The sequence below is a fragment of the Oncorhynchus mykiss genome, chromosome 16, assembly GCF_013265735.2.
Source record: "Oncorhynchus mykiss isolate Arlee chromosome 16, USDA_OmykA_1.1, whole genome shotgun sequence".
In the NCBI taxonomy this organism is placed as follows: Eukaryota; Metazoa; Chordata; class Actinopteri; order Salmoniformes; family Salmonidae; genus Oncorhynchus; species Oncorhynchus mykiss.
The window spans coordinates 41,773,496-41,799,677 of NC_048580.1; the positions used below are offsets into that span (position 1 = coordinate 41,773,496).

Consider the following 26,182-nt stretch of genomic DNA (forward strand, 5'->3'; position numbering starts at 1 on the left):
GACTTGGAGTAGTTGTTCCTCTTGCTCTGCATGGGTAACGCTGCTTCTAGGGTGGCTGTTGTCGATGTGTTCCTGGTTCGAGCTCAGGGAGGAGCGAGGAGAGGGACGGAAGCTATACTGTTACACTGGCAATACTAAAGTACCTATAAGAACATCCAATAGTCAAAGGTATATGAAATACAAATCGTATAGAGAGAAATAGTCCTCTAATTCCTATAATAACTACAACCTAAAACATCTTACCTTAATCGGTATCGGCGTTGAAAAATCATAAATCGGTCGACCTCTAATACATACGTAGGTAGGTATGTACACACACACAGTTGAAGTCGGAAGTTTACATACACTTAGGTTGGAGTCATTAAAACTCATTATTCAACCACTCGACAAATTTCTTGATAAACAAACTATATTTTTGGCAAGTTGGTTAGGACATCTACTTTGTGCATGACACAAGTAATTCTTCCAACAATTGTTTACACAGATTATTTCACTTATAATTCACTATCACAATTCCAGTGGGTCATACATTTACATACACTAAGTTGATTGCGCCTTTAAACAGCTTGGAAAATTCCAGAAATTTATGTCATGGATTTAGAAGTCTCTGATAGGCTAATTGACATAATTTGAGTCAATTGGAGGTGTACCTGTGAATGCATTTCAAGGCCTACCTTCAAACTCAGTGCCTCAGTTTCCCATGACATCATGGGAAAAGCAAAAGAAATCAGTCAAAACTTCTGGGGAAAAAATGTAGACATCCAAATCTGGTTCATCCTTTGGATCAATTTCCAAACGCCTGAAGGTACCACGTGCATCTGTACAAACAATAGTACGCAACTATAAACACCATGGGAGCACGCAGCCGTCATACAACGCAGGAAGGAGACACGTTCTGTCTCCTAGAGACGAACGTACTTTGGTGCGAAAATTGCAAATCAATCCCAGAACAACAGCAAAGGGCCTTGTGAAGATGCTGGAGGAAACAGGTACAAAAGTATCTATATCCACAGTAAAACGAGTCCTATATCGACATAACCTGAAAGGCCGCTCAGCAAGGAAGACGCCACTGCTCCAAAACCGCCATAAAAAGGCAAAACTAAATTTTGCAACTGCACATGGGGACAAAGATCCTACTTTTTGTAGAAATGTCCTCTGGTCTGATGAAACAAAAATAGCTGTTTGGCCATAATGTCCATCGTTATGTATGGAGGATAAAGGGGGAGGCTTGCAAGCCGAAGAACACAACCCCAACCGTGAAGCACGGGGGTGGCAGCATCATGTTGTGGGGGTGCTTTGCTGCACTTCACAAAATAGATGGCATCATGAGGTAGGAAAATCATGTGGATATATTGAAGCAACATCTCAAGACATCAGTCAGGAAGTTAAAGCTTAGTCGCAAAAGGGTCTTCCAAATAGAAAATGACCCCAAGCATACTTCCAAAGTTGTGGCAAAATGGCTTAAGGACAACAAAGTCAAGGTATTGGAGTGGCCATCACAGAGCCCTGACCTCAATTCTATAGAAAATTTGTGAGCAGAACTGAAAAAGCACGTGGGCCAAAATTCACCCAACTTATTGTGGGAAGTTTGTGGAAGGCTACCCAATTTAAAAGCAATGATACCAAATACTAATTGAGTGTATGTAAACTTCTGACCCACTGGGAATGTGATGAAAGAAATAAAAGCTGAAATAAATCATCCTCTCTACTATTATTCTGACATTTCACATTCTTAAAATAAAGTGGTGATCCTAACTGACCTAAGACAGGGGATTTTTACTAGGATTAAATGTCAGGAATTGTGAAAACTGAGTTTAAATGTATTTTGCTAAGGTGTATGTAATCTTCCGACTTCAACTGTACACACACACACACACACACACACACACACACAGCATCGGAAAATAAGTTGGGGAGAATGGGACCACCCTATAATATAATATATGTATGATAACTTTTCTATTACATTGATTCTATGAGTTTGACTCAGTTTATCTCAAGAACATAAACTGTAACAGCAATGTACATTTGAAAATGGAGGACATAGCCTATGTTATTATAGAGATGAAAACTTGTGGTGGATGGGATTAGGGTTTTGCTCGACAGGCCTGATGCTGACAGTTGGTAAACAGCTGGGATCTGATACCCACTTATCTAAACAGGAGCGCCCGTCCCGCCAACTGCAATGTAAACAGTGTTCAAAGACAAGGACTCCATGGAAGGCAAGTCAGTGCCATCACCATTGTACTACTCTGCATTCTGTGGCTTTGCACTTCTCAATTCAAGCCCCATAAAAATCACATCATTGGGAAATTGAAAAAATATGGAACAACCCAGACTCTGCCTAGAGGTGGTCATCCGACCAAACTGAGCAATCGGCAAGAAAGACCGTGGTTAGGGAGGTGATTGAGAACCCACTGACCACTCTGACAGAACTACAGAGTTTCTTGGCTGAGATGGGAGAACCTGCCAGAAGGACAAAGGTCTCTACAGAACTTCACAAATCTGGGCTTTATGGGAGAGTGGCCAGACAGAGGCCTCTCCTGAGAAAGAGGCACGACACCACACCTGGAGTTTGCAAAAAGGCATGTGAAAGACTGAGTATAAGGCAAAAGATTGTGGTCTGATCAGACAAAAACGTAACTCTTCGGCCTAAATGCAAAGAGCAATGTCTGGAGAAAACCAGGCATAGCTCATCATCAATTAACACTGTCCCTACCATGAAGCATGGTTGTGGCAACAACTTTTCAGCAGCAGGGAATGAGAGACTGGTAAGGATAGAGGGAACAATGAATTGTGCCACATACAGGCATGTCCTTGATGAGAACCTGCTTCAGAGTGCAAACAACCTTAGACTAGGGTGAAGATTTACGTTCCAACAGGACAATGACCCCAAGCATACAGCCAAAGCAATGCTGGAAATGGCTTCAGAACAAGAATGTTAAAGTCGTTGAGCGGCCCAGCCAAAGCCCAGAGTTGAATCCCATTGAAAATCTGTGGAATGACTTGAAGATTGATGCTCACTGCTGCTCCCCATCTAACTTAGCAAAGCTTGAGAAAATTCCCAAATCCAGAAGTGCAAAGCTGATACAGACATACCCTAGACAACTCAAAGCTGATACAGACATACCCTAGACAACTCAAAGCTGATACAGACATACCCTAGACAACTCAAAGCTGATACAGACATACCCTAGACAACTCACAAAGCTGATACAGACATACCCTAGACAACTCAAAGCTGATACAGACATACCCTAGACAACTCAAAGCTGATACAGACATACCCTAGACAACTCACAGCTGATACAGACATACCCTAGACAACTCAAAGCTGTAATCACCACCAAAGGTGCTTCTACAAAGTATTGACTCAGGGGTGTAAATACTTACGTAAATTACACATCTGTACTTCATTTGTAAAACATTTGCAAAAATGTCTAAAAACATGTTTTCACTTTTTCATGATGGGGTATTGTGTATAGATTGGTGAGAAAAAAAATGTTTTAATCCATTTTGAATTCAGGCTGTAACAACAAAATATGGAATAAGTCAAGGAGTATGAATACATTCTGAAGGCATCATAATTCCTTGTCCCTTTTCTACCATCTGTTAGGACGGTTATCATTCAGAATCAGAACAGTTTTTATAGTTTTGAATAACACATAGAAGTATTCCATTCTGTGGGAAAGTTTACAAATGGTGATAATGACAAAGTAAACAATGCCAGGAAAGAATACGGTACAATAACGTAGGCCTCAGTGGTATAAAATGATAAGACGCCCATCCGCGATACAAACTGTATAGCTATGTCATCGGAAACTTTCACTGGAAAGCTCCGTTGCATAGCTACAGTACATACGAAAGAGGGATAATATTTGCATTGCTTCTAATTACTATACATCAGATTAATACTCTCAATCAACGGAGGGACTAACATGACATGTGGGGGAGGGAAAAAGCCACACACACACACACACACACGTCTGACGCACGCACACACGCTGTTTAGAAAACTATGAGACTAGCCAGGTGTTTTTTACGGAACAATTGTTAACACATCATGAGAGAGAGGTTTGCTTCTCACCAAAAGAGATACAAATTTGAAGTATTGGTTTTCATTTGCTGATTGTTGAAACTAAAAACCCACAGAGATCCACCCAGGGCTATTAAAGTGCAACTATCGCCCTGATATTCCAAGTAGGTTATTTAGAGAGCCAGGCAAGCTCTGTCAAGTGCAGCTCAAAGTATTTGAAATTAAACAAATATTAGTTGAACCCTGGTCTGTTCCGATTCAGAAACAACTGTTGTACTAGTCTTCGTGTGAAGAGGATGGTTGTAATGTCATGTTAAAAGACCTAAGAGACCAGTCTCAGATCTACACCCGAAAAGACCTTGAGCTTGTCAAAACTCGCCCTTATCGGTTTCCAGCATCAACAGAACCACCATCAACACCCTCTCCTCATGTTGATGAGGGTTACTTTACTCACTTGCTCCTAAAGTAAGACACAAAAAAAAGAACTAAACAAAATGGTCGCCTGCAGGACACACACAAACACAGCTGAACACCCCAGCTGTGAAAACCTCCGACCACATGAGACGGAGTAAAAGATTCCTTGGAGTCCCGCTACTCCCCTTATTGAATTTTTACAACCTGGTGAGCTGCCAGGCCTTGGCTCGTACCATCCCGTTCCGTGCCACTGCCAAGCATTGGTCCAGGAAAGCAGAGCTCAGAAATAGTTTGTCTTAACCCGCAGACCCTCTTTTATGACCTCAGTCTACCCTTACCACTTACAGATGATGGTCTCTCTCAGTTGTCTCAACTGGAGGTGTCACGACCTGTGGATAAACAAATCTGTCACGTCAACCCGTGTGCGCGCGCACGCCCGCATGCCTCTAGTATCAACATATATAACCTGGATTCTTTGAATCTCTCCGTATTAGAGATGAGGGGGGTCTGATCTACGTACCCACAACACAGACATAATCCAGGATGTTACCGCTTTTCTTAACTTTCCTAAACACTGCTGGGAAATTAACAGAAACAGCAGCCAAATCCATCCTGACACCCACTACTGGCTGTCGCAATCAACAGCACCTTGGCACACAAATGCAAGTGGGAAGGTGCCAGCTAACAACATCACTAATTGACACAGTTTTACTGTTTGCCAAGGTCTTGTGGAGTCAAGAAGCTAGTTCAGGGAGGGGGAGTCATAATTGGGGCAAAACCTCTTCAAATCACCATTCCTGCAACCACTTCCAGTAACAGCCACCAGATACCTACATGTCTAAAACAATTGTCAATCGTCTGGAAAAAAGGCTTGATGGCCAAAACCTGTCCATTGTGCCTGCTGATAATAAAACTATATAAAACCTAATACTTCATTTGCGAGTGCTGTTTGTCTTTTTCATACAGTGCCTTGCGAAAGTATTCGGCCCCCTTGAACTTTGCGACCTTTTGCCACATTTCAGGCTTCAAACATAAAGATATAAAACTGTATTTTTTTGTGAAGAATCAACAACAAGTGGGACACAATCATGAAGTGGAATATGGATATTTCAAACTTTTTTAACAAATCAAAAACTGAAAAATTGGGCGTGCAAAATTATTCAGCCCCTTTACTTTCAGTGCAGCAAACTCTCTCCAGAAGTTCAGTGAGGATCTCTGAATGATCCAATGTTGACCTAAATGACTAATGATGATAAATACAATCCACCTGTGTGTAATCAAGTCTCCGTATAAATGCACCTGCACTGTGATAGTCTCAGAGGTCCGTTAAAAGCGCAGAGAGCATCATGAAGAACAAGGAACACACCAGGCAGGTCCGAGATACTGTTGTGAAGAAGTTTAAAGCCGGATTTGGATACAAAAATATTTCCCAAGCTTTAAACATCCCAAGAAGCACTGTGCAAGCGATAATATTGAAATGGAAGGAGTATCAGACCACTGCAAATCTACCAAGACCTGGCCGTCCCTCTAAACTTTCAGCTCATACAAGGAGAAGACTGATCAGAGATGCAGCCAAGAGGCCCATGATCACTCTGGATGAACTGCAGAGATCTACAGCTGAGGTGGGAGACTCTGTCCATAGGACAACAATCAGTCGTATATTGCACAAATCTGGCCTTTATGGAAGAGTGGCAAGAAGAAAGCCATTTCTTAAAGATATCCATAAAAAGTGTCGTTTAAAGTTTGCCGCAAGCCACCTGGGAGACACACCAAACGTGGAAGAAGGTGCTCTGGTCAGATGAAACCAAAATTGAACTTTTTGGCAACAATGCAAAACGTTATGTTTGGCGTAAAAGCAACACAGCTGAACACACCATCCCCACTGTCAAACATGGTGGTGGCAGCATCATGGTTTGGGCCTTCTTTTCTTCAGCAGGGACAGGGAAGATGGTTAAAATTGATGGGAAGATGGATGGAGCCAAATACAGGACCATTCTGGAAGAAAACCTGATGGAGTCTGCAAAAGACCTGAGACTGGGACGGAGATTTTTCTTCCAACAAGACAATGATCCAAAACATAAAGCAAAATCTACAATGGAATGGTTCAAAAATAAACATATCCAGGTGTTAGAATGGCCAAGTCAAAGTCCAGACCTGAATCCAATCGAGAATCTGTGGAAAGAACTGAAAACTGCTGTTCACAAATGCTCTCCATCCAGCCTCACTGAGCTTGAGCTGTTTTGCAAGGAGGAATGGGAAAAAATGTGAGTCTCTCGATGTGCAAAACTGATAGAGACATACCCCAAGCAACTTACAGCTGTAATCGCAGCAAAAGGTGGCGCTACAAAGTATTAACTTAAGGGGGCTGAATAATTTTGCACGCCCAATTTTTCAGGTTTTGATTTGTTAAAAAAGTTAGAAATATCCAATAAATGTCGTTCCACTTCATGATTGTGTCCCACTTGTTGATTCTTCACAAAAAAATACAGTTTTATATCTTTATGTTTGAAGCCTGAAATGTGGCAAAAGGTCACAAAGTTCAAGGGGGCCGAATACTTTCGCAAGGCACTGTACATGTCAGTCATCTGTTGGCCATGCATGTTCCTCCAAAACTGGCCACTCAGTAGCTTGTGCCCTTGTGGACTGTTGGTTGTGTTACGTTGAAGTGGTTACAGAAAGACAAGGGCAGTAATGCAGGTGTGTGTGCGCGCATGCGTACGTGTGCGTGTGAGAGAGCGCAGTCATTCCAGCAGCATAAAAAGGAAGTGGCAGAATGGGAGGACGCTGTTCTGTATTACTCCTTACCGTGCCAGTGACCCTGATGTCATAGAGACGTCCCCAGTCGTCCTCGTGGCTGTCCACCATCATGATGCTGTCGGCCTCCTCCATGTCCCACTCTGCCTGGAGGTCCAGCCTCACTTCCTCTCCCAGAGAGTGCATCCCGATTGCTGGGAACAGGCCCTCCGCCGCTGCAGGGAACACCAACGAGCCCACCTGGAACAAAACACACGGAGGTCGGGCGCATGAGTGTACACAGACGCGCGCGCACACAGACGTAGACACACACAGGATGTCTTAGCTCTTATTCTCAAGGATGTTAGGCTTAAGGTTGGAACAGAAGCACTAGGTTCTAGAACACTAGCTAACTGTAAAGGACCTTTCTTCATATTACCTCACTGAGTTGTCAAACATTTTAGAATGTTGATTTACGATGGCCTGCAATGCCTGTTTCTCAAGACGTTTTCAGATCAATTCTATTTGACTAATGGTTGTAAACTCTTAGATCTTATTTTTATACTGGTCTCTGCCTGTCCGTCGCGTCCTACAAATGAGATCACATCATTTACCTCTCCCACCTTTCAAACTTTTCCCCACCAGTCAATTTGGCCAATGCTGTATTTTAAATTAAGCAAGCAAGAGCAAGGTTGGTTCTGTCCTCGAATAGGCTAACAGTAAAACAATCTTCAAAATACAGTGAACATACGTACATATCATCCAACCAGAAGCCATTGATGACAGGCAACATCCGCACCGAGCTTAAGGCTAGTCCGGACGCTTAAAAGAAATCCTGCTACGCCATCAGACGAACCATCAAACAGGCAAAGCTTCAATACAGGACTAAGAATTTATCCTACTACACCGGCTCTGACACTCGTCGAATGTGGCAGGGCTTGAAAGCTATTATGGACTACAACAGAAAACCCAGCCACAAGCTGCCCAGTGGTGCGAGCCTAACAGAAGAGCTAAATGCCTTTTATGCTCACTTCGAGGCAAGCAACACTGAAGCATGCATGAGAGCACCAGCTGTTCCGGACGACAGTGTGATCACGCTCTCCATAGCCGATGTGAGCAAAACCTTTAAACAGGTCAACATTCACAAAGACATGGGGCCAGACAGATTACCAGCACTAGTACTCCGTGTATGCACGGACCAACTGGCAAGTGTCTTCACTGACATTTTCAACCTCTCTGGACATACTGACGGGCCACTTTAAGGTGGTAAGGGTAGGTAACAACACAACGCTACGCTGATCCTCAACACTGGGGCCCCTCAGGGATGCGTGCTTAGTCCCCTCCTGTAATCCCTGTTCACCCACAACTGCGTGGCCAAACATGACTCTGAAACCATTATTAAAGTTTGCTGACACACAACAGTGGTAGGCCTTATAACCGACAATGATGAGACAGCGTATAGGGAGGAGGTCAGAGACCTGGCAGTGTGGTACCAGGAAAACAACCTCTCCCTCAATGTGAGCAAGACAAAGGAGCTGATTGTGGACTATAGGAAAAGGAGGGCTGAACAGGCCCCCATTAACATTGACGGGGCTGAAGTAGAGCGGTTAGAGAGTTTCAAGTTCCTTGATGTCCACATCGCCAACAAACTATCATGGTCCAAAAACACCAAGACAGTTGTGAAGACGGCACGACAACTTTTCCCCCTCAGGAGACTGAAAAGACTTGGCATGGGACCTTAGATCCTCAAAAAGTTCTACAGCTGCATCATTGAGACCATCCTGACCGATTGCATCACTGCCTGGTATGGCAACTGCCCGGCATCTGACGTAAGGCGCTACAGAGGGTAGGGCGTACGGCCCAGTGCATCACTGGGGCCAAGCTTTCTGACACGACCTATATACTGTCGCAGCCGGCCGTGACCGGGAGGTTCGTGGGGCGACGCACAATTGGCCTAGCATCGTCCGGGTTAGGGAGGGTTTGGTCGGTAGGGATATCCTTGTCTTATCGCGCACTAACGACTCCTGGCCGGGCGCAGTACACGCTAACCAGGTCGCCAGGTGCATGGTGTTTCCTCCGACACATTGGATGTGTGCTGAGTTAAGAAGCAGTGCGGCTTGGTTGGGTTGTGTTTCGGAGGACGCATGGCTTTCGACCTTCGTCTCTCCTGAGCCCGTACGGGAGTTTGTAGCGATGAGACAAGATAGTAACTACTAACAATTGGATACCACGAAATTGGGGAGAAAAGGGGGTAAAATTCAACAAAAAAAAAGAGAGAAAAAAAGACTAATACTGTTCTCTCTGCCAATTGATCCGAAATAACCTAGAATAAGTTCCTGGACTATTTACATTGACAAGGCCCACCCTACCTTTTGTTTTTACACTGCTGCTAGTTTGTACTATATTTACTTTATTTAGTAAATATCTTCTTAACTCATTCTTGAAATGCATTGTTGGTTAAGGGCTTGTAAGTAAGCATTTCATGGTAAGGTCTGTTGTATTCAGCACGTGACAAATAACATTTTACTTGATGACAGTGAAGATAGATAGGCTAAAGATCATCAACCTATTTAGAAGCTCATTCATAAGCATAATTCGTAGGCTAAATATAAGGCCTAATACTGCAGTGAATTAACCACCCATGTTTGCAAGACAGAACAAATCTCTGCCGGTTTAAAGAGTGTACTCAGAATTCAAACGTGGTGTCAGCATTGACCACCTGCTTCACTAAAATTGATCAACGGTTAATCATTATGTACAGGTAACTGACAAAATAATGAAGAAAATTAGGGATACAAAGTATCAAAATTATTGCCTCTGCCCTTCTTGGGTATTAACAAGGCTTAGCGACATTTGACCTAGCTTGTAAAACACCTTCATTCCCCTTTAAGCAGCGTTTAAGAGCACTGAAGTTAAGCCCCTATTATTTGATGGTCTCTCATTGTGGAACTTGGGCAAAAGCAAGGAGCAACTCACCTCTTTGCCATTTTTGGTGAAAAAGACCGTGGTCAACCCAGCCTCGATGGTATCACAGTATATTCCACAGCCAATCCTGTCACCACGGTTGCATTTGGGCCCAAACTGCTGGCCCACAGGGTTCCCATCGTACAGCCTATACATAAGAAAAAGGATAACAGCGACTCATTGAGCCTTATTCACACTGGACAATGCCGTAGGACATTATCATGCCTGTGGTGTAAATATTTTTGTGGTGGTAAAAAAAATAGACATTGGTCTTAAAAATGGGACTTCCTGCTAAAATAAAGGTGAAATAAATCAATCAAAATAAGGTCCATAGCATCTCTGAAAGTCCCTGCAATTAGCCTACATCCAAAACAATACATCTTAGAGGTCAAACTGAGGAGCTGGTATGACTGAGGCCTACTTGCGGTCATCTGCATGGTGTGAGACTTACTTGCCGTCATCAGCGTGGTAGGCTACAGACTGTGGCAGCCAGCCTGGCTGATGGTCCAGCTTGTAGAACTGTGGCACCAGGCCTACTGCTATTGTCCCTCTCACCCCTGTGTCCATTATGGTCACCTAGGTCAAGAAATAAAGAAAGCGCGCCCTTAGGTAATGTGCTGACTAACGGAAGATAAACGGAACAATTGAAAAATATATTTGCACTCTCATCTCTCCTTGAAGTGGATTTAGGCTATTTGAACATAACACACAGTCCACTGTAACAGTCAGAAACAATGCCTACATGATTCATAACAATTCACCTATGTAAGAAGACACAAGCATGATAAATAATAAGTAGTCTATTCAAGAAAGCAAAGATGTGGCACACACACATTTTCATATGGGAAAGATATTGATGCATGTGTGACCAATGTTCCCTCAAAAATATTTTTGGCATTGAGCAAATTTCTGACTGAACATTTTGTGATGTTTGATGCAAGAAACCATTTGACTAAATAAAAGTCCTTGTTTCCATACCATTATTATAGAAAATCTGACAAATTATGCTACCCTCTGCCTATTGGCCTCATAGCTTATTCAAGCCCGTCTCAAAATACAAGACTGCCCCTTACAGACAAAAAGCTCTTTACCAGACATGAAATGCACACATTTTCTGCTTTTTAGGAAGCAATCACTCCCCCATTGCAGACTAGAAATGATCTATATCTGGACTAATAACTCACTAACAAAGAATGATAAAATGTACACACCTGGCTACATGCAGCTCTTGCTTTGATCTCAAAACAAGCGCATCTACTCACGACCACTCATGCTGTAAACACAGTGCAGGTCAAATTGAATGGCACAGATCCATATGGCAATGGTCTATTTGCATATTGGGATACTGCAGCTCTGATTGGTTATGGCTCACAGATCTGTGTAGAGTTTGGGCCAGAGTCGTGCCTATCAATGCAATAGAATCCTACTCCAATGCACTCTGCCTACAAGAAAATCACTTGCATACTTCTTTTTGTTTCGGTATGTTGCATTGAAAGTGGCTAATATTGTGTTGATTCGATTACAATTCGAACAATAGAGGGAAACTTTGATAGAGTTAACTAAAGGGGAAAACTAGAAAGCTGAGTGAAGTTCAATGTGCTTCTCTGCGGATGCTGATATTTCTTCTGCGCACCAGTCCCGGGGAGCTGCGCACCCACAGCTTAGAGGGAACATTGTATGTGACACATACCCAGGTGTGTACCACAATGCTGGTGTTTCACAATTAGATCGGGGAGGAGTGAGACATTTAGGCCTAACAGAAAATCGAACAGTCAACAGTTACTGTGAGAACTTCACTGAGTCACAACTTTAAATGGAAAACTGCTGTCAGGGGCTGCTATTAAATCATTGACTTTTCAACCCCAGCCTCTCCTCTCTCTCACATACGCACACACCCGGCCTGACTGGCCGACTCCATTCCAGTCTACAGCTGGATGGCCCACCGCCTCCCCAGGCTCCCCACTGCCCTGGGCAACCACCCCTCTCTGCCTTCTCAGCGAGCCAGGCAGGGAGCGAGAGAGATACAGTCACAGCCAGCGGCTGGCAGTAGAGCCAAGCATAAGTAGGTGAAAGGTGATTCAGCCCATACAGGAGAGGGTAGTCCTCCTGCGCCTCTGGCTGCGAACCTGTCCAACACTCACTCTCTCTGAAAACACAGTGGAAGTCTCTCTAGCTCAGTGGAAGTCTTGACCCATTGTTCACCAGTCTTGGGATACCCGGTTCAAATACAGACCCTTCTACCTCCCGAGAGAGAATTTCAGCTGTTATCGTGACTGCTGTATATAATCCACCTCAGAACAAGAAAAACAACAAGTTGGCACTTAAACTGTATGAGGCTATAAACAAGCAGGAAATCTTGTACCCGGAGGCTGCGTTCCTTGTTGCCGGTGATTTTAATTCTGCGTCATTAAGACATGTGTTGTCCAACTTCCATCAACAAGTCCCCTTCACCTAGACAACTGTTACTCTACCCACAAGCAAGCATACAAGGCCCTCGTTTGTATCCGAAGCCCCTAGCAGAAGCTCAGACAGGAAGTACCCATGATGCACAGAGGCTATGCTACAGGACTGATGTGCTAGCACTGACTAGAATAAGTTCCGGGACTACGGCGATAGCGCCAACGAGCTAGCCACCTCAATCACTGGCTCCGCCGCCCACCATATGTGGCAGGGGCTACAGTCAATTACAGATTAAAAAAGGAAGACCCAGCCATGATCTGCCCAACGATGCCTCTGTACCAGAGGACCCCAACGCATTTTACGCTTCGACAAAAAACAACAGTGGGCCATGCATGAGGGCCCCCGCCGACCCAGGGGACTGGGGATTTCACTCTCCGAGGCCGGCGTGAGTAAGGTTTTTAAATCAGGTCAACACCCGTGGGCTGTGTTCTCAGAGCACTCTAAGGCTACCTGCCACAATGACTACCGCCCGGTATCACTTATCTGTAATCATGAAGTGCTTTGAAAGGCTGTTTATAGCACACAACTCAAATCCTCCCAGACACCCTACACCAGGGATCATCAACTAGATTCAGCCAGGGGACAATTTTGTTACTGAGCGGATCGTCAAAGGAGCTGGAACATAATTACAAATCATTTGTAGACTTCAAATTCACTGCAAGAAGCCCCGCGTTAATAGTCAAGAAATCTGCATGCAGAACATCAAAAAACGTGCGCATTAAACTATTTCACCTACGTTTTATATTGAAAATGAACAGTTTTCTTTGCTTCAACAGACTGATCAGGGGCATGCAACTATAGTTTCCATTCAAAGAAAATGCATTAGTGCAACACATTCAGCAGAAAATAGCTTAAATTACATCAGATTACAACAGAAGTGCAATGCTATTTAGCTAGCAGCCACACAAGTAAATAAGCTAAAAGTGAAAAAGCATGTTCTTTTTTTGCAAAGATTATCTATTGCCATCATATTTCTAATGTTTATCATAGAAGGATTGCAGCCAGCAACATTGACTGAGCAACATTGACTGGTACATATACTGTACCTTCGGAATGTATCAGACCCTTTGACTTTTTCCACTTTGTTAGGTTACAGCCTTATTCTACACACAATACCCCATAATGACAAAGACAAACAGTCTTTTTTATTTTTTATTGTTGCTAAATATCACATACGTAAGTATTCAGACCTTTTACTCAGTACTTTGTTGAAGAACCTTTGGCAGTGATTACAGCCTCAAGTGTTTTTGGGTATGACGCTACAAGCGCGGCCCATTCTTCTCTGTAGATCATCTAAAGCTATGTCAACTTGGATGGGGAGCATAGCTACACAGTTATTTTCAGGTCTCTCCAGAGATGTTCGGGTTCATGGCTGGGCTCTGGCCTGGCCACTCAGGGACTTCTCTTGTAGCCACTCCTGCATTGTCTTGACTGTGTGCTTAGGGTTGTTGTCCTGTTGGAAGGTGAACCTTCACCCCAGTCTGAGGTCCTGACCTCTCTGGAGCAGGTTTTCATCAAGGATTTTGCTGTACTTTGTTCGATTCATCTTTGCATAGATCCTGACTAGTTTCCCATTCCCTGCCGCTGAAAATACATCCCCACAGCATGATGCCGCCACCACCATGCTTCACCGTAGGGATGGTGCCAGGTCTCCTCCAAATGTGACATTTGGCATGCAGCCCAAAGAGTTCAATCTTGGTTTCATCTGACCAGAGAATCTTGTTTCTCATGGTCTGAGAGTCCTTTATGTGCCTTTGGCAAACTCCAAGCGGGCTGTCATGTGCCTTTTACTGAGGAGTGGCTCCCATCTGGCCACACTACCATAAATGCCTAATTGGTGGAGTACTGCATAGTTGGCTGTCCTTCTGGAAGTTTCTCCCAGAGTCCCTCTGTGGAGATGGAGCTCTGTCAGAGTAACCATCGGGTTCTTGGTCACCTCCCTGACCAAGGCCCTTCTCCCCTGATTGCTCAGTTTGGCCAGGCAGCCAGCTCTAAGGAAGAATCTTGGTGGTTCCAAACTTCTTTCATTTAAGAATGACGGAGGCATCTGTTCTTGGGGACCTTCAATGCTGCAGAATATTTTGGGTTACCCTTCCCTAGATTTGTGCTTCGATACAATCCTGTCTCGGAGCTCTACGGACAATTACTACGACCTCATGGCTTTGTTTGTGCTCTGACATGCACTGTCAACTGTGGGACCTTATATAGACAGGTGTGTGTCTTTCCAAATCATTCCCAATCAATTGAATTTAGCACAGGTGGACTACAATCAAGTTGTATAAACATCTCAAGGATGATCAATGGAAACAAGATGCAGCAGAGCTCAATTTTGAGTCTCATATCAAAGGGTCTGAATACTTATGTCAAGGTATCTCTGTTATTTTTTATTTAATACATTTGCAAACATATCTAAAAACCTGTTTTGTCTTTTTCATTACGGTATCGTGTGCATTGCTGAGATTTAAAAAAAAATATATATATATAATAATAATAATAATAATGTTTTAATCCATTTTAGAATAAGGCTGTAACTTCACAAAATGTGGAAAATGTCAAGGGGTCTGAATACTTTCCGAAGGCAATAAATTAATCTGGCATATTACAGAGAAAAGTATGAGAGAAAAATAGAGTGCCTACAGAAAGTATTCACACGCCTTTTAAACCCCATTTTGTTGTCTTAGAGCCTGAATTTAAAATGGATTAAACTGAAATGTTATGTTACTGACCTACATACAATACCCCTTATTATTTTTAGACATTTTAAAGATGAAAAGCTGAAGTCAAAAAGTATTTCAACCCCTTTGATATGGCAAGCATCAGGAGTAAACATTTGCATAGACTCACTCTGTGTGCAATGATGGTGTTTAAAATGATCTGAATTACTACCTCATCTCTGTACCCCACACATACATGTACAATTATCTGTAAGGTCCCTCAGTCGAGCAGTGCATTTCAAACACAGATTCAACCACAAAGACCTGGGAGATTTTCCAATGCCTCGCATAGAAGGGTACCTACTGGTAAATGGGTAAAAAAAATAAAAAGCAGACATTGAATATCCCTTTGAGCATGGTGAAGTTATTAATTACACTTTGGATGGTATATCGATACACCCAGTCACGACAAAGCTCCCGAGTGGCGCAGCTGTCTAAGGCACCGCATCTCAGCCCAAGAGGCGTCACTACAGTCCCTGGCTCAAATACAGGCTGTATCACATTCGGCCGTGATTGGGAGTCCCATAGGGCGGCACACAATAGGCCCAGCGTTGTCCGGGTTTGGCCGGGGTAGGCCGTTGTTGTAAATAAGAATTTGTTCTTGACTTGCCAAGTTAAATAAAGGTTAAATAAATGTAAAAGATACAGGCATCCTTCTTAACTCAGATACCGGAGAGGAACAAAACTGCTCAGGGATTTCACAATGAGGCCAATGGCAACTTTAAAACAGTTAGTGTTTAATGGATAGGAGAAGACCGGATGGATCAACTACTAGTGAAAAGAGGGAAGCCTGTACAGAATAAAAATATTCCAAAACATGCATCCTGTTTTTAACAAGGCACGAAAGTAAAACTTCAAAAAATGTGGCAAGGAAATTAACTATGTCCTGAATACAAAGCATTATGTTTTGGGCAAATCCAACACATCACTGAGTACCACTTCATATTTTCAAGCATTGTGGTGGCTGAATCATATTATGGGTATGCTTGTAATTGGAAAGGATTAGGGAGTTTTGGGGGGGATAAAAAGAAACAGAATAGAGCTAAGTACAGGCAAAATCCTAAAGGAAAACCTGGTTGTCTGCTTTCCATCAGACACTGGGAGATACATTTGCCTAAAACGAAGCCAAATATATCCTTGAGTTGCTTACCAAGACGACGTTGAATGAACTAAGTGGCCTAGTTATTGACTATCGATTGGTGAGAAAACTTTAATACATTTAGAATTTAGGCCACAACAACAAAATGTGGAATAAGTCAAGGGGTATGAATACTTTCTTTTTTATTTTACCTCCTTTTCTCCCCAATTTCGTGGTATCCAATTGTTAGTAGTTACTATCTTGTCTCATCGCTACAACTCCCGTACGGGCTCGGGAGAGACGAAGGTCGAGAGTCATGCGTCCTCCGAAACACAACCCAACCAAGCCGCACTGCTTCTTAACCCGGAAGCCAGCCGCACCAATGTGTCGGAGGAAACACCGTACACCTAGCGACCTGGTCAGCGTGCACTGTGCCCGGCCCGCCACACGAGTCGCTAGTGCGCGATGAGACAAGGATATCCCTACCGGCCAAACCCTCCCTAACCCGGACGACGCTAGGCCTATTGTGCGTCGCCCCATGGACCTCCCAGTCGCGGCCGGCTGCGACAGAGCCTGGGCTCGAACCCAGAGTCTCTGGTGGCACACTGCGATGCAGTGCCTTAGACCATGAATACATTCTGAAGGCACTGCAGCTACACATCAGTCAGAGCCCTGTCCAGTGATCAAAAGCCCTTTGAGAAGTCCAAATTAAGCACAAAATGAGTCTGACACTGAGCAGAAACTACAAGAAATGTTAACAAAACTCAGCAAGATATTCCTTATGCGTTTTATAATTATTTTTTTCTGGATAAAGAAAATGCTGAATTCTGTGTTAACGTGACCACTGTGCCCAAAAAAAACAAATATTTGACTTACACAAATATTTACAAACCTGGCTTACATTTACATTTCTCTCTTATATGTGGGAAGTTTGGGAAAGATTTCTAAAATAAAAAATCTCTTGGAACTGATTTGCTTGTGTTTTTACAGTCTTATTACCAACAAGTCTTCTATTTTTTTGTTATCAGTTGAGGAAACCTGCGCTAGACCCACTCCAATTTGCATACCGCCCCAACAGACCCAGACTTAGTAATCTCAAGTGCCCTCCACACTGCCATCACCCAACGAAACAAAAGGAATACCTGTGTGAGAATTCTGTTTAATCGACTACAGATCAGCGTTAAACACAATAGTCCCCTCCAGGCTCGTCACCAAGCTTGGGACCCTGGGTCTGAACACCTCCCAATGCAAATGGTTTTCATAACAATCGGAAATCTGTATTTTTGGACACCGATTTGGCAGATTCTTTTTTTTTTTTTTATACCTTTATTTAACTAGGCAAGTCAGTTAAGAACACATTCTTATTTTCAATGACGGCCTACGAACGATGGGTTAACTGCCTTGTTCAGGGGCAGAATGAAAGATTTACCTTGTCAGCTCGGGGATTCAATCTTGCAACCTTACGGTTAACTAGTCCAACGCTCTAACCACCTGCCTTACATTGCACTCCACGAGGAGCGTTATGCGAATGCAGTAAGAAGTAAGGTAAATTGCTAGCTAGCATTAAACTTATCTTATAAAAAAAACAATCAATCATAATCATTAGTTAACTACACATGGTTGATGATATTACTAGTTTATCTAGCGCGTCATGCGTTGCATATAATCAATGCGGTGCGCATTCGCGAAAAAGGACTGTCGTTGCTCCAACGTGTACCTAACCATAAACATCAATGCCTTTCTTAAAATTAATGCACAAATATATATTTTTAAACCTGCATATTTAGTTAATATTGCCTGCTAACATGAATTTATTTTAAATAGGGAAATTGTGTCACTTCTCTTACAACAGAGTCAGGGTATATGCAGCAGTTTGGGCAGCCTGGCTCGTTGCGAACTGAGTGAAGACTATTTCTTCCTAACAAAAACAGCCAACTTCGCCAAACGGGGGATAATTTAACAAAAGCGCATTTGTGAAAAAAGCACAATCGTTGCACGACTGTACCTAACCATAAACATCAATGCCTTTCTTAAAATCAATACACAGAAGTATATATTTTTAAACCTGCATATTTAGCCAAAATAAATCCAGGTTAGCAGGCAATATTAACCAGGTTAAATTGTGTCACTTCTCTTGCGTTCATTGCACGCAGAGTCAGGGTATATGCAACAGTTTGGGCCACCTGGCTCGTTGTGAACTAATTTGCCAGAATTTTACGGAATTATGACATAACATTGTACAACCTTCAATGTAACAGCAATATTTAGACTTAGGGATGCCACCCGTTAGATAAAATACGGAACGGTTCCTTATTTCACAGAAAGAATAAACGTTTTGTTTTTGAAATTATAGTTTCCGGATTCGACCATATTAATGACCAAAGGCTCGTATTTCTGTGTGTTATTATGTTATGATTAAGTATGATTTGATATTTGACAGAGCAGTCTGACTGAGTGATGGTGTAGGCAGCAGCAGCTCTTCACAATGCTTCAAGCATTGAGCCGTTTATGACTTCAAGCCTATCAACTCCCGAGATTAGGCTGGTGTAACCGATGTGAAATGGCTAGCTAGTTAGCGGGGTGCACGCTAATAGCATTTCAAACGTCACTCGCTCTGAGACTTGGAGTAGTTGTTCCCCTTGTGGAGCGATGGGTAATGATGCTTCGAGGGTGGCTGTTGTCGATGTGTTCCTGGTTCGAGCCCAGGTAGGGGCGAGGAGAGGGACGGAAGCTATACTGTTACACTGGCAATACTAAAGTGCCTATAATTTACTCCGCTACTTGAGTCATCTCGCTCTTTTCACACAATCCTAGCCCTGCCCAGTCACTCAAGGAGCGCATTTGTTGTTGCTCACCATGAGACAGTTGTGTTCAGTCAATACAGCACAACAATGTTGATGACAACGATGCCGTTTCCACTTTGCGTCTTAATATAAATCCACAAGCGTTCCATAATTTCACTATTAGTTTGTGTCTCTTGCATCTGTAAACATCTAGTTTTCTTAGTAAGCTGTGGCTACATCGTGTTAACCACTAACGCTAAATCATTAGCTAATAAATGTACTGAGTCAGAGCAAATGTAGATAGCTATACAGCCTGATACCAGTGATGGTGTAGGCCTAAATAAGCATGTTGTTTGTGCGACAGTATCTTCTAAACGAAAGAGGATTTGGTGAAGCATGAATATGTTAGCTACATGAAGTAGCTAAAATAAAACATTTCATGTAGTCAAAGATTATAGGGTCCCCTAGGAAAAACACTGACCAACACTTTGGTTCCTACCCTGTTACAATAACTCCTCCCTGGCATTTTTATTTGTTGTCATGTGAAACTCTGTATTCAAAGTGCCTACTATTATGTTCCAACTATAGAATTATAAATCATTCCATTTCCATGACAAGTTTTTTTAAATATAAATCGCAAGTCAAATCGCAATTGCAACATTTGGTTAAAAATAAGGCAAAGATCTTTTGCCAATATCATGCAGCCCTATGTGGCAGTGTGGAAACAATCTCAAATGAGTGTAGGAAATGCAGTAATTGATTAAAATGCAGAAAATAATTTTGGGTTGAAGTTTAACTGAACAGAATAAAGCAAATCAGAATGAAGAAAGACCCATTGGAATCACTTAGAATGTATGTGTTGCCACCCTAGTGTCACTCACTACTTATAAAGCAAAATTGAATTAGCATTAATCTAAAACATAAAATACTGTCAAATTATATTTTGGCCATATCGCCAAGCCCTAATAAAGAATGATAGTAAAAAGCAAACTCACTCCATCCTTCATTGAATCAGATGACTCATTCATCACAAAACCAACTGATATTGCCATCTACTTTCATTTGCAAGATTAGCAAACTTAGGCAATGCCAACAACAACCTCTGAACCTACACAGCCATTCATAACTCAAATTATGAAAGACAAGCATTGTAAAAAAAAAAAAAAAAAATCCATTAAGCGAGTGTGTAAGCATTGAAAAAATGATCGTTGTCAATCAACAATGACAAGCCACCTGGGGCTGGATGGAAATGTACCGAGGATGATAGCGGACTATATTGCCACTCCTATTTGCCATCTCTTTAATCTAAGCCTACAGAACAGTAAGTGCCCTCAGGCCTGGAAGGAAGCAAAAGTCATTCCACTACAGAAGAATAGCAAAGCAGGGAGGGGCACTCAACATGTACAGCACTTACACAAATGACTGATGATTGGCTGAAAGAAATGTATGAGAAGCTAGTAGGAGTTGTTTTTTCAGACTTCAGTGCAGCTTTTGACATTATTGATCATAATAGGCTGCTGGGAAAATGCTTTATTGTCGATTGAGAGTTCCCTATTTAACAGAACACAGATGGTGTTCATTAATGGAAGCCTCTCCAACATAATCCAGGTAGAGTCGGGCATTCCCCAGGGCAGTTGTCTAGGCCCCTTACTTTTTTTCAATCTTTACTAATGACCTGCCACTGTTTCTGAGTAAAGCCTGTGTGTCTATGTATGCTGATGACTAAACAGTATACACATCAGCTACCACAGCAAGTTAAATCACTGCAATACCTAAAGAACTGCAGTCCGTTTTAGAATGGGTGGAAAGTAATAAGACAGTACTAAATATTTCAAAAACTAAATACATTTTATTTGGGACAAACCATTCACTAAAACATCAACTAAATCTTGAAATGAATGTGAAAATTGAGCAATTTAAGGAGACTAAACTGCTTTGAGTAACCCTGGATTGTAAACCGTCATGGTCAAAACATATTGATGCAACAGTAGCTAAGATGGGGAGAGGTCTGTTTGTAATAAAGCGCTTCTCTGCTTTCTTGACATTGCTCAGCAAAACAAGTCCTACAGGCCCTAGTTTTGTTCACACCAGGACTACTCCCCAGTCAAATGGTCAAGTGCCACCAAGAGAGACATAGGCAAATTACAGTTGGCCCAGAACAGAGCAGCACAGCTGACTCTTAAATATACCCAGAGAGCTAACATCAATGACATACATGTCAATCTCTCCTGGCTCAAAGTAGAGGAGAGATTGACTGCATCAATACTTGTCTTTGTGAGGGGTTTTAACATGTTGAAAGCACCAAGCTGTCTGTTCAAACGACCTAGCACAAAGCTCAGAGACCCATGCATACCCCACAAGACATGTCACCAGGGGTCTCTTGCCCCAGGACACTCCCCATATCCAGACGAGACTCCGGGAAACACACACTACTGCACAGAGCCATGACTTCAAGGAACTATATTCCACATCAAGTAACTCTTGCGAGCAGTAAAATCAAATCTAAAGAACAGAAAACTACACCTTATGGAATAACACAGACTGTAAAGAGACACAGGCACACACATTAATATTGTTTTATGGCATTATTATTAGAGGTCGACCGATTATGATTTTTCAACGCCGATACAGATTATTGGAGGACCAAAAAAAGACGATACCGATTAAAATCGGCCAATTTTTATTTATTTATTTATTTGTAATAATGACAATTACAACAATACTGAATGAACACTTATTTTAACTTAATATAATACATCAATAAAATCAATTTAGCCTCAAATTTGGTTTAAATAATGCAAAAACAAAGTGTTGGAGAAGAAAGTAAAAGTGCAATATGTGCTATGTAAGAAAGCTAACGTTTCAGTTCCTTGCTCAGAACATGAGAACATATGAAAGCTGGTGGTTCCATTTAACATGAGTCTTCAATATTCCCAGGTAAGAAGTTTTAGGTTGTAGTTATTATAGGAATTATAGGACTATTTCCCTCTATACCATTTGTATTTCATTAACCTTTGACTATTGGATGTTCTTATAGGCACTTTAGTATTGCCAGTGTAACAGTATAGCTTCCGTCCCTCTCCTCGCTCCTCCCTGGGCTCGAACCAGCAACACAACGACAACAGCCACCATCGAAGCAGCATTACCCATGCAGAGCAAGGGGAACAACTACTAGAAGGCTCAGAGCGAGTGACGTTTGAAATGCTATTAGCGCACACTAATTAGCTAGCCATTTCACTTTGGTTACACCAGCCTCATCTTGGGAGTTGATAGGCTTGAAGTCATAAACAGCGCAATGCTTGACGCACAACGAAGAGCTGCTGGCAAAACGCACGAAAGTGCTGTTTGAATTAATGTTTACGTGCCTGCTTCTGCCTACCACCACTCAGTCAGATACTTAGATACTTGTATGCTCAGTCAGATTATATGCAATGCAGGACACGCTAGATAATATCTAGTAATATTGTCAACCATGTGTAGTTAACTAGTGATTATGATTGATTGTTTTTTATAAGATAAGTTTAATGCTAGCTAGCAACTTACCTTGGCTTACTGCATTCGCGTAACAGGCAGTCTCCTTGTGGAGTGCAACGAGAGAGAGGCAGATCGTTATTGCGTTGGACGAGTTAACTGTAAGGTTGCAAGATTGGATCCACCGAGCTGACAAGGTGAAAATCTGTCGTTCTGCCCCTGAACAAAGAAGTTAACCCACCGTTCCTAGGCCGTCATTGAAAATAAGAATGTGTTCTTAACTGACTTGCCTAGTTAAATAAAAAGTACAAAAAATAAATATACAATTTGAAAATTACATTTTACAAAAAAAATTTAAAAAATACAAATCGGCGCCCAAAAATACAGATTTCCGATTGTTATGAAAATTTGAAATCGGCCATTCCGATTAATCGGTCGACCTCTAGTTATTATACACTTTGTGTTGTAGAAATGTTGTGGTGTAATGATGTTGTATGATGTATATTTTTTGTGGTTGGTATATTTTTTGTGTGATGTGCCTTAATGTGCTTGGAACCCAGGAAGAGTAGCCGCTGCTTTGGCAGAGGAACCAATGGGATAGTCCTAAAAGCAAGCTCAATCACATTAAGTTTTTGAAAGAAAACACTATTTGAACCCAGATTCTGGGCTGGATCCCACATGATTATTCACAGTCTGAAACTGAACTCCTTGGGTTTTTGAGTGAAAGTCCAGGTCTCACTCACCTGTTCTCCTCCGCACTCATTCGAGGAAACTTTTTGATCAGTTCAGTTCAATCTCTAGGCTTTTACATTACTGGCTGTACTGCACTTGACACTTGACAGGTTCAAATACATTAGTAGAAGGTACTTAAAAGCTTATAAATGTCTGAATGAAAGATTCACAGACGCAGCTGGGCTTAGATAGGCTGATGAAATTGGAATGGACTTTGAATGGATTGAAATGGAATTCAAATAAAATGTTGAAATAAGTGGAATGCCACAAATCCCAGATGTTCTTCTGCTGGATTCACAGAAGACAGATAGGCCTAGATTTGAGTGCACAGGGGCAGTGTCTGACGAAGGTGAAATAATTTCCTTGTGAAAGCATAATGAGGAAACATGAGGATACTAGTGACGCATACTCTGAAAGGCAAATGACCTTTATGGGAAAGAATGCCCCCAAATTTTCAATATCTGGGGGAATTTCACAGGATGTGCGTCATGCCGAATGAGAATTGAGAACCGGATCACATAAAGTATGGATGTGGAGTTCTTTAAAGATCACTTCTCAACTTCTAACTGTAAATGTCAAACTCATTTAATCTAACTTGCAGATAGCCATCAGACTCCAACTGTGACTAGCATTTGAGAATGATTTTGGTTACCCTTTTCTTTGATAAAAAGGGATCCGGTTCTGAGAAACTCTGGTATCTTGCTTGGAAAATGGCCTCTAGCTTGCGCACATACACATCTCATGTAGGTCAGGAGCATGAGGAACATCACTTTCAACAACATGTTAGCACTGACGCTACTAAGAAAAGCTTTCTGCATAAAATTACACTGCACTGTTATAATATTGTCATATTAGGCTAAGTTTACAACCTAAGTTTAGTATGGTAACATGTTACATACTTAAAAGGATTTGTAAAGGGGTTATACAGTAAGTAGGCCTAGCATTTAAACAATTATCAACTACTTATAAACCCTTTATTCTTAATCTATACCTCAAGGCTCATGGATTTGATCGCTTATTTGCTTGAATTTTTTATTATTATTTTTTAATCAGGGAAATTTGGATAACTAGAGCCACTATCAACTTGCTGTGGAGTCGTGGAGACAAGCTGTGAAAGAGGCGACTCCTGGATGCTGGCCTTCTAGGCAGAGTTCCTCTGTCCAGTGTCTGTGTTCTTTTGCACATCTTAATAATTTATTTTAATTGGCCAGTCCGAGATATGGATTTTTCTTTGCAACTCTGTCTAGAAGGCAAGCAAGTCGCCTCTTTACTGTTGATGTTCAGATGTTTTGCGGGTACTTTTTAATGAAGCTGTCAGTTGAGGACTTGCGAGTCGTCTTTTTCTCAAACTAGACACTAATATACTTGTCCTCTTGCTCAGTTGTGCACCGGGCCCTCCCACTCATCTTTCTATTCTAGTTAGAGCCAGTTTTTGCTGTTCTGTGAAGGGAGTAGTACACAAGGTTGTACCCGATCTTCAGTTTCTTGGCAATTTTTCACATGGAATAGCCTTCATTTCTCAGAACAAGAATAGACTGACGAGTTTCAGAAGAAAGTCCTTTGTTTCTGGCCATTTTGAGCCTGTATTCGAACCCACAAATGCTGATGCTCCAGATACTCAACTAGTCTAAAGAAGGTCAGTTTTATTGCTTCTTATCAGAACAACAGTTTTCAGCTGTGCTAACATAATTGCAAAAGGGTTTTCTAATGATCAATTAGCCTTTTAAAATGAAAAACTTGGATTAGCAAACACAACGTGCCATTGGAACACAGTGATGGTTGCTGATAATGGGCCCCTGTACGCCTATGTGGATATTCCATAAAACATTAACTTTTTTTTTAATCAGCTGTTTCCAGCAATAGTAATTTACAACATTAACAATGTCTACACTGTATTTCTGATCAATTTGATGTTATTTTAAATTGACAAAGTGTTTTTCTTTCAAAAACAAAAAACTTTTGAATGGTAGTGTATCCTCCAAACACCGGCTTCGAGGGCATTATCACGTTTATACAACTGGTTACCAACATATTCAAATAATAATATGCATATTTTCATGGAAAAATTTTATTTTGATGAATTTATTCATACTATTTCATCCTTCCACAAGACATACTCCCAACACAAATATAAGGTTTCTACCCAAGCCGGCTGGTCGTTCGTTCTATCGGTTCGGTTGACAGTCATTGAGTCTTTTTGTTCTGTATCTATGGACAGTCATTTGTTCTATTGCCATACATACAGCACCAGTCAAAAGTTTGGACACACCTACTCATTGCAGGGTTTTTATTTATTTATACATTGTAGAATAATAGTGAAGACACCAAAACTATGAAATAACATATGGAATCATGTAGTAACCCAAAAGGTGTTAAACAACTCAAAATATATTTTACATTTGATATTCTTCAAAGTAGCCACCCTTTGCCTTGATGACACCTTTGCACACGCTTGGCATTCTCTAAACCAACTTCACCTGAAGGAGTTCCCACATATGCTCTACTTTTCCTTCACTCTGTGCTCCAACTCATCCCGAACCATCTCAATTAGGTTTGGATAATGTCTAGATGTTTTTTATAGTGGAGATCAAGTTTATAAATTGCCTGGCTGATGAAACAGTGGATTGCACAGTCAAATGGAACAGAGTAAATAGGCATTTTAACGTCATAGCTTTAGCCGTTGATAACTTGTGGAATAGACAGCGGCTGGAATCCGATTTTAACCAATCAGCATTCAGGATTTTTTTATTTTATTTAACTAGGCAAGACAGTTAAGAAAAAAATCTTATTTACAATG

The 26,182-nt window shown here is 41.8% G+C and overlaps 2 protein-coding genes across 6 annotated transcripts in view; one reads left to right on the forward strand and one right to left on the reverse strand.

The window, feature by feature from the left end:
• Positions 1 to 26,182, reverse strand: part of spryd3 (SPRY domain containing 3) — an 83,393-nt gene that overhangs the window by 42,304 nt on the left and 14,907 nt on the right. For all 5 annotated transcript variants that reach the window (XM_021565957.2, XM_021565956.2, XM_021565955.2 and 2 more), the window contains 3 exons: positions 10,599 to 10,723; positions 10,160 to 10,295; positions 7,256 to 7,444 (listed from right to left, as the gene is read on the reverse strand). In XM_021565957.2, the coding sequence (XP_021421632.1) occupies positions 7,256 to 7,444; positions 10,160 to 10,295; positions 10,599 to 10,723 (450 nt within the window). The remainder of the gene's footprint in view (positions 1 to 7,255; positions 7,445 to 10,159; positions 10,296 to 10,598; positions 10,724 to 26,182) is intronic.
• igfbp6b (insulin-like growth factor binding protein 6b) overlaps positions 1 to 26,182 on the forward strand; it is a 76,846-nt gene that overhangs the window by 29,761 nt on the left and 20,903 nt on the right. The window lies entirely within an intron of this gene.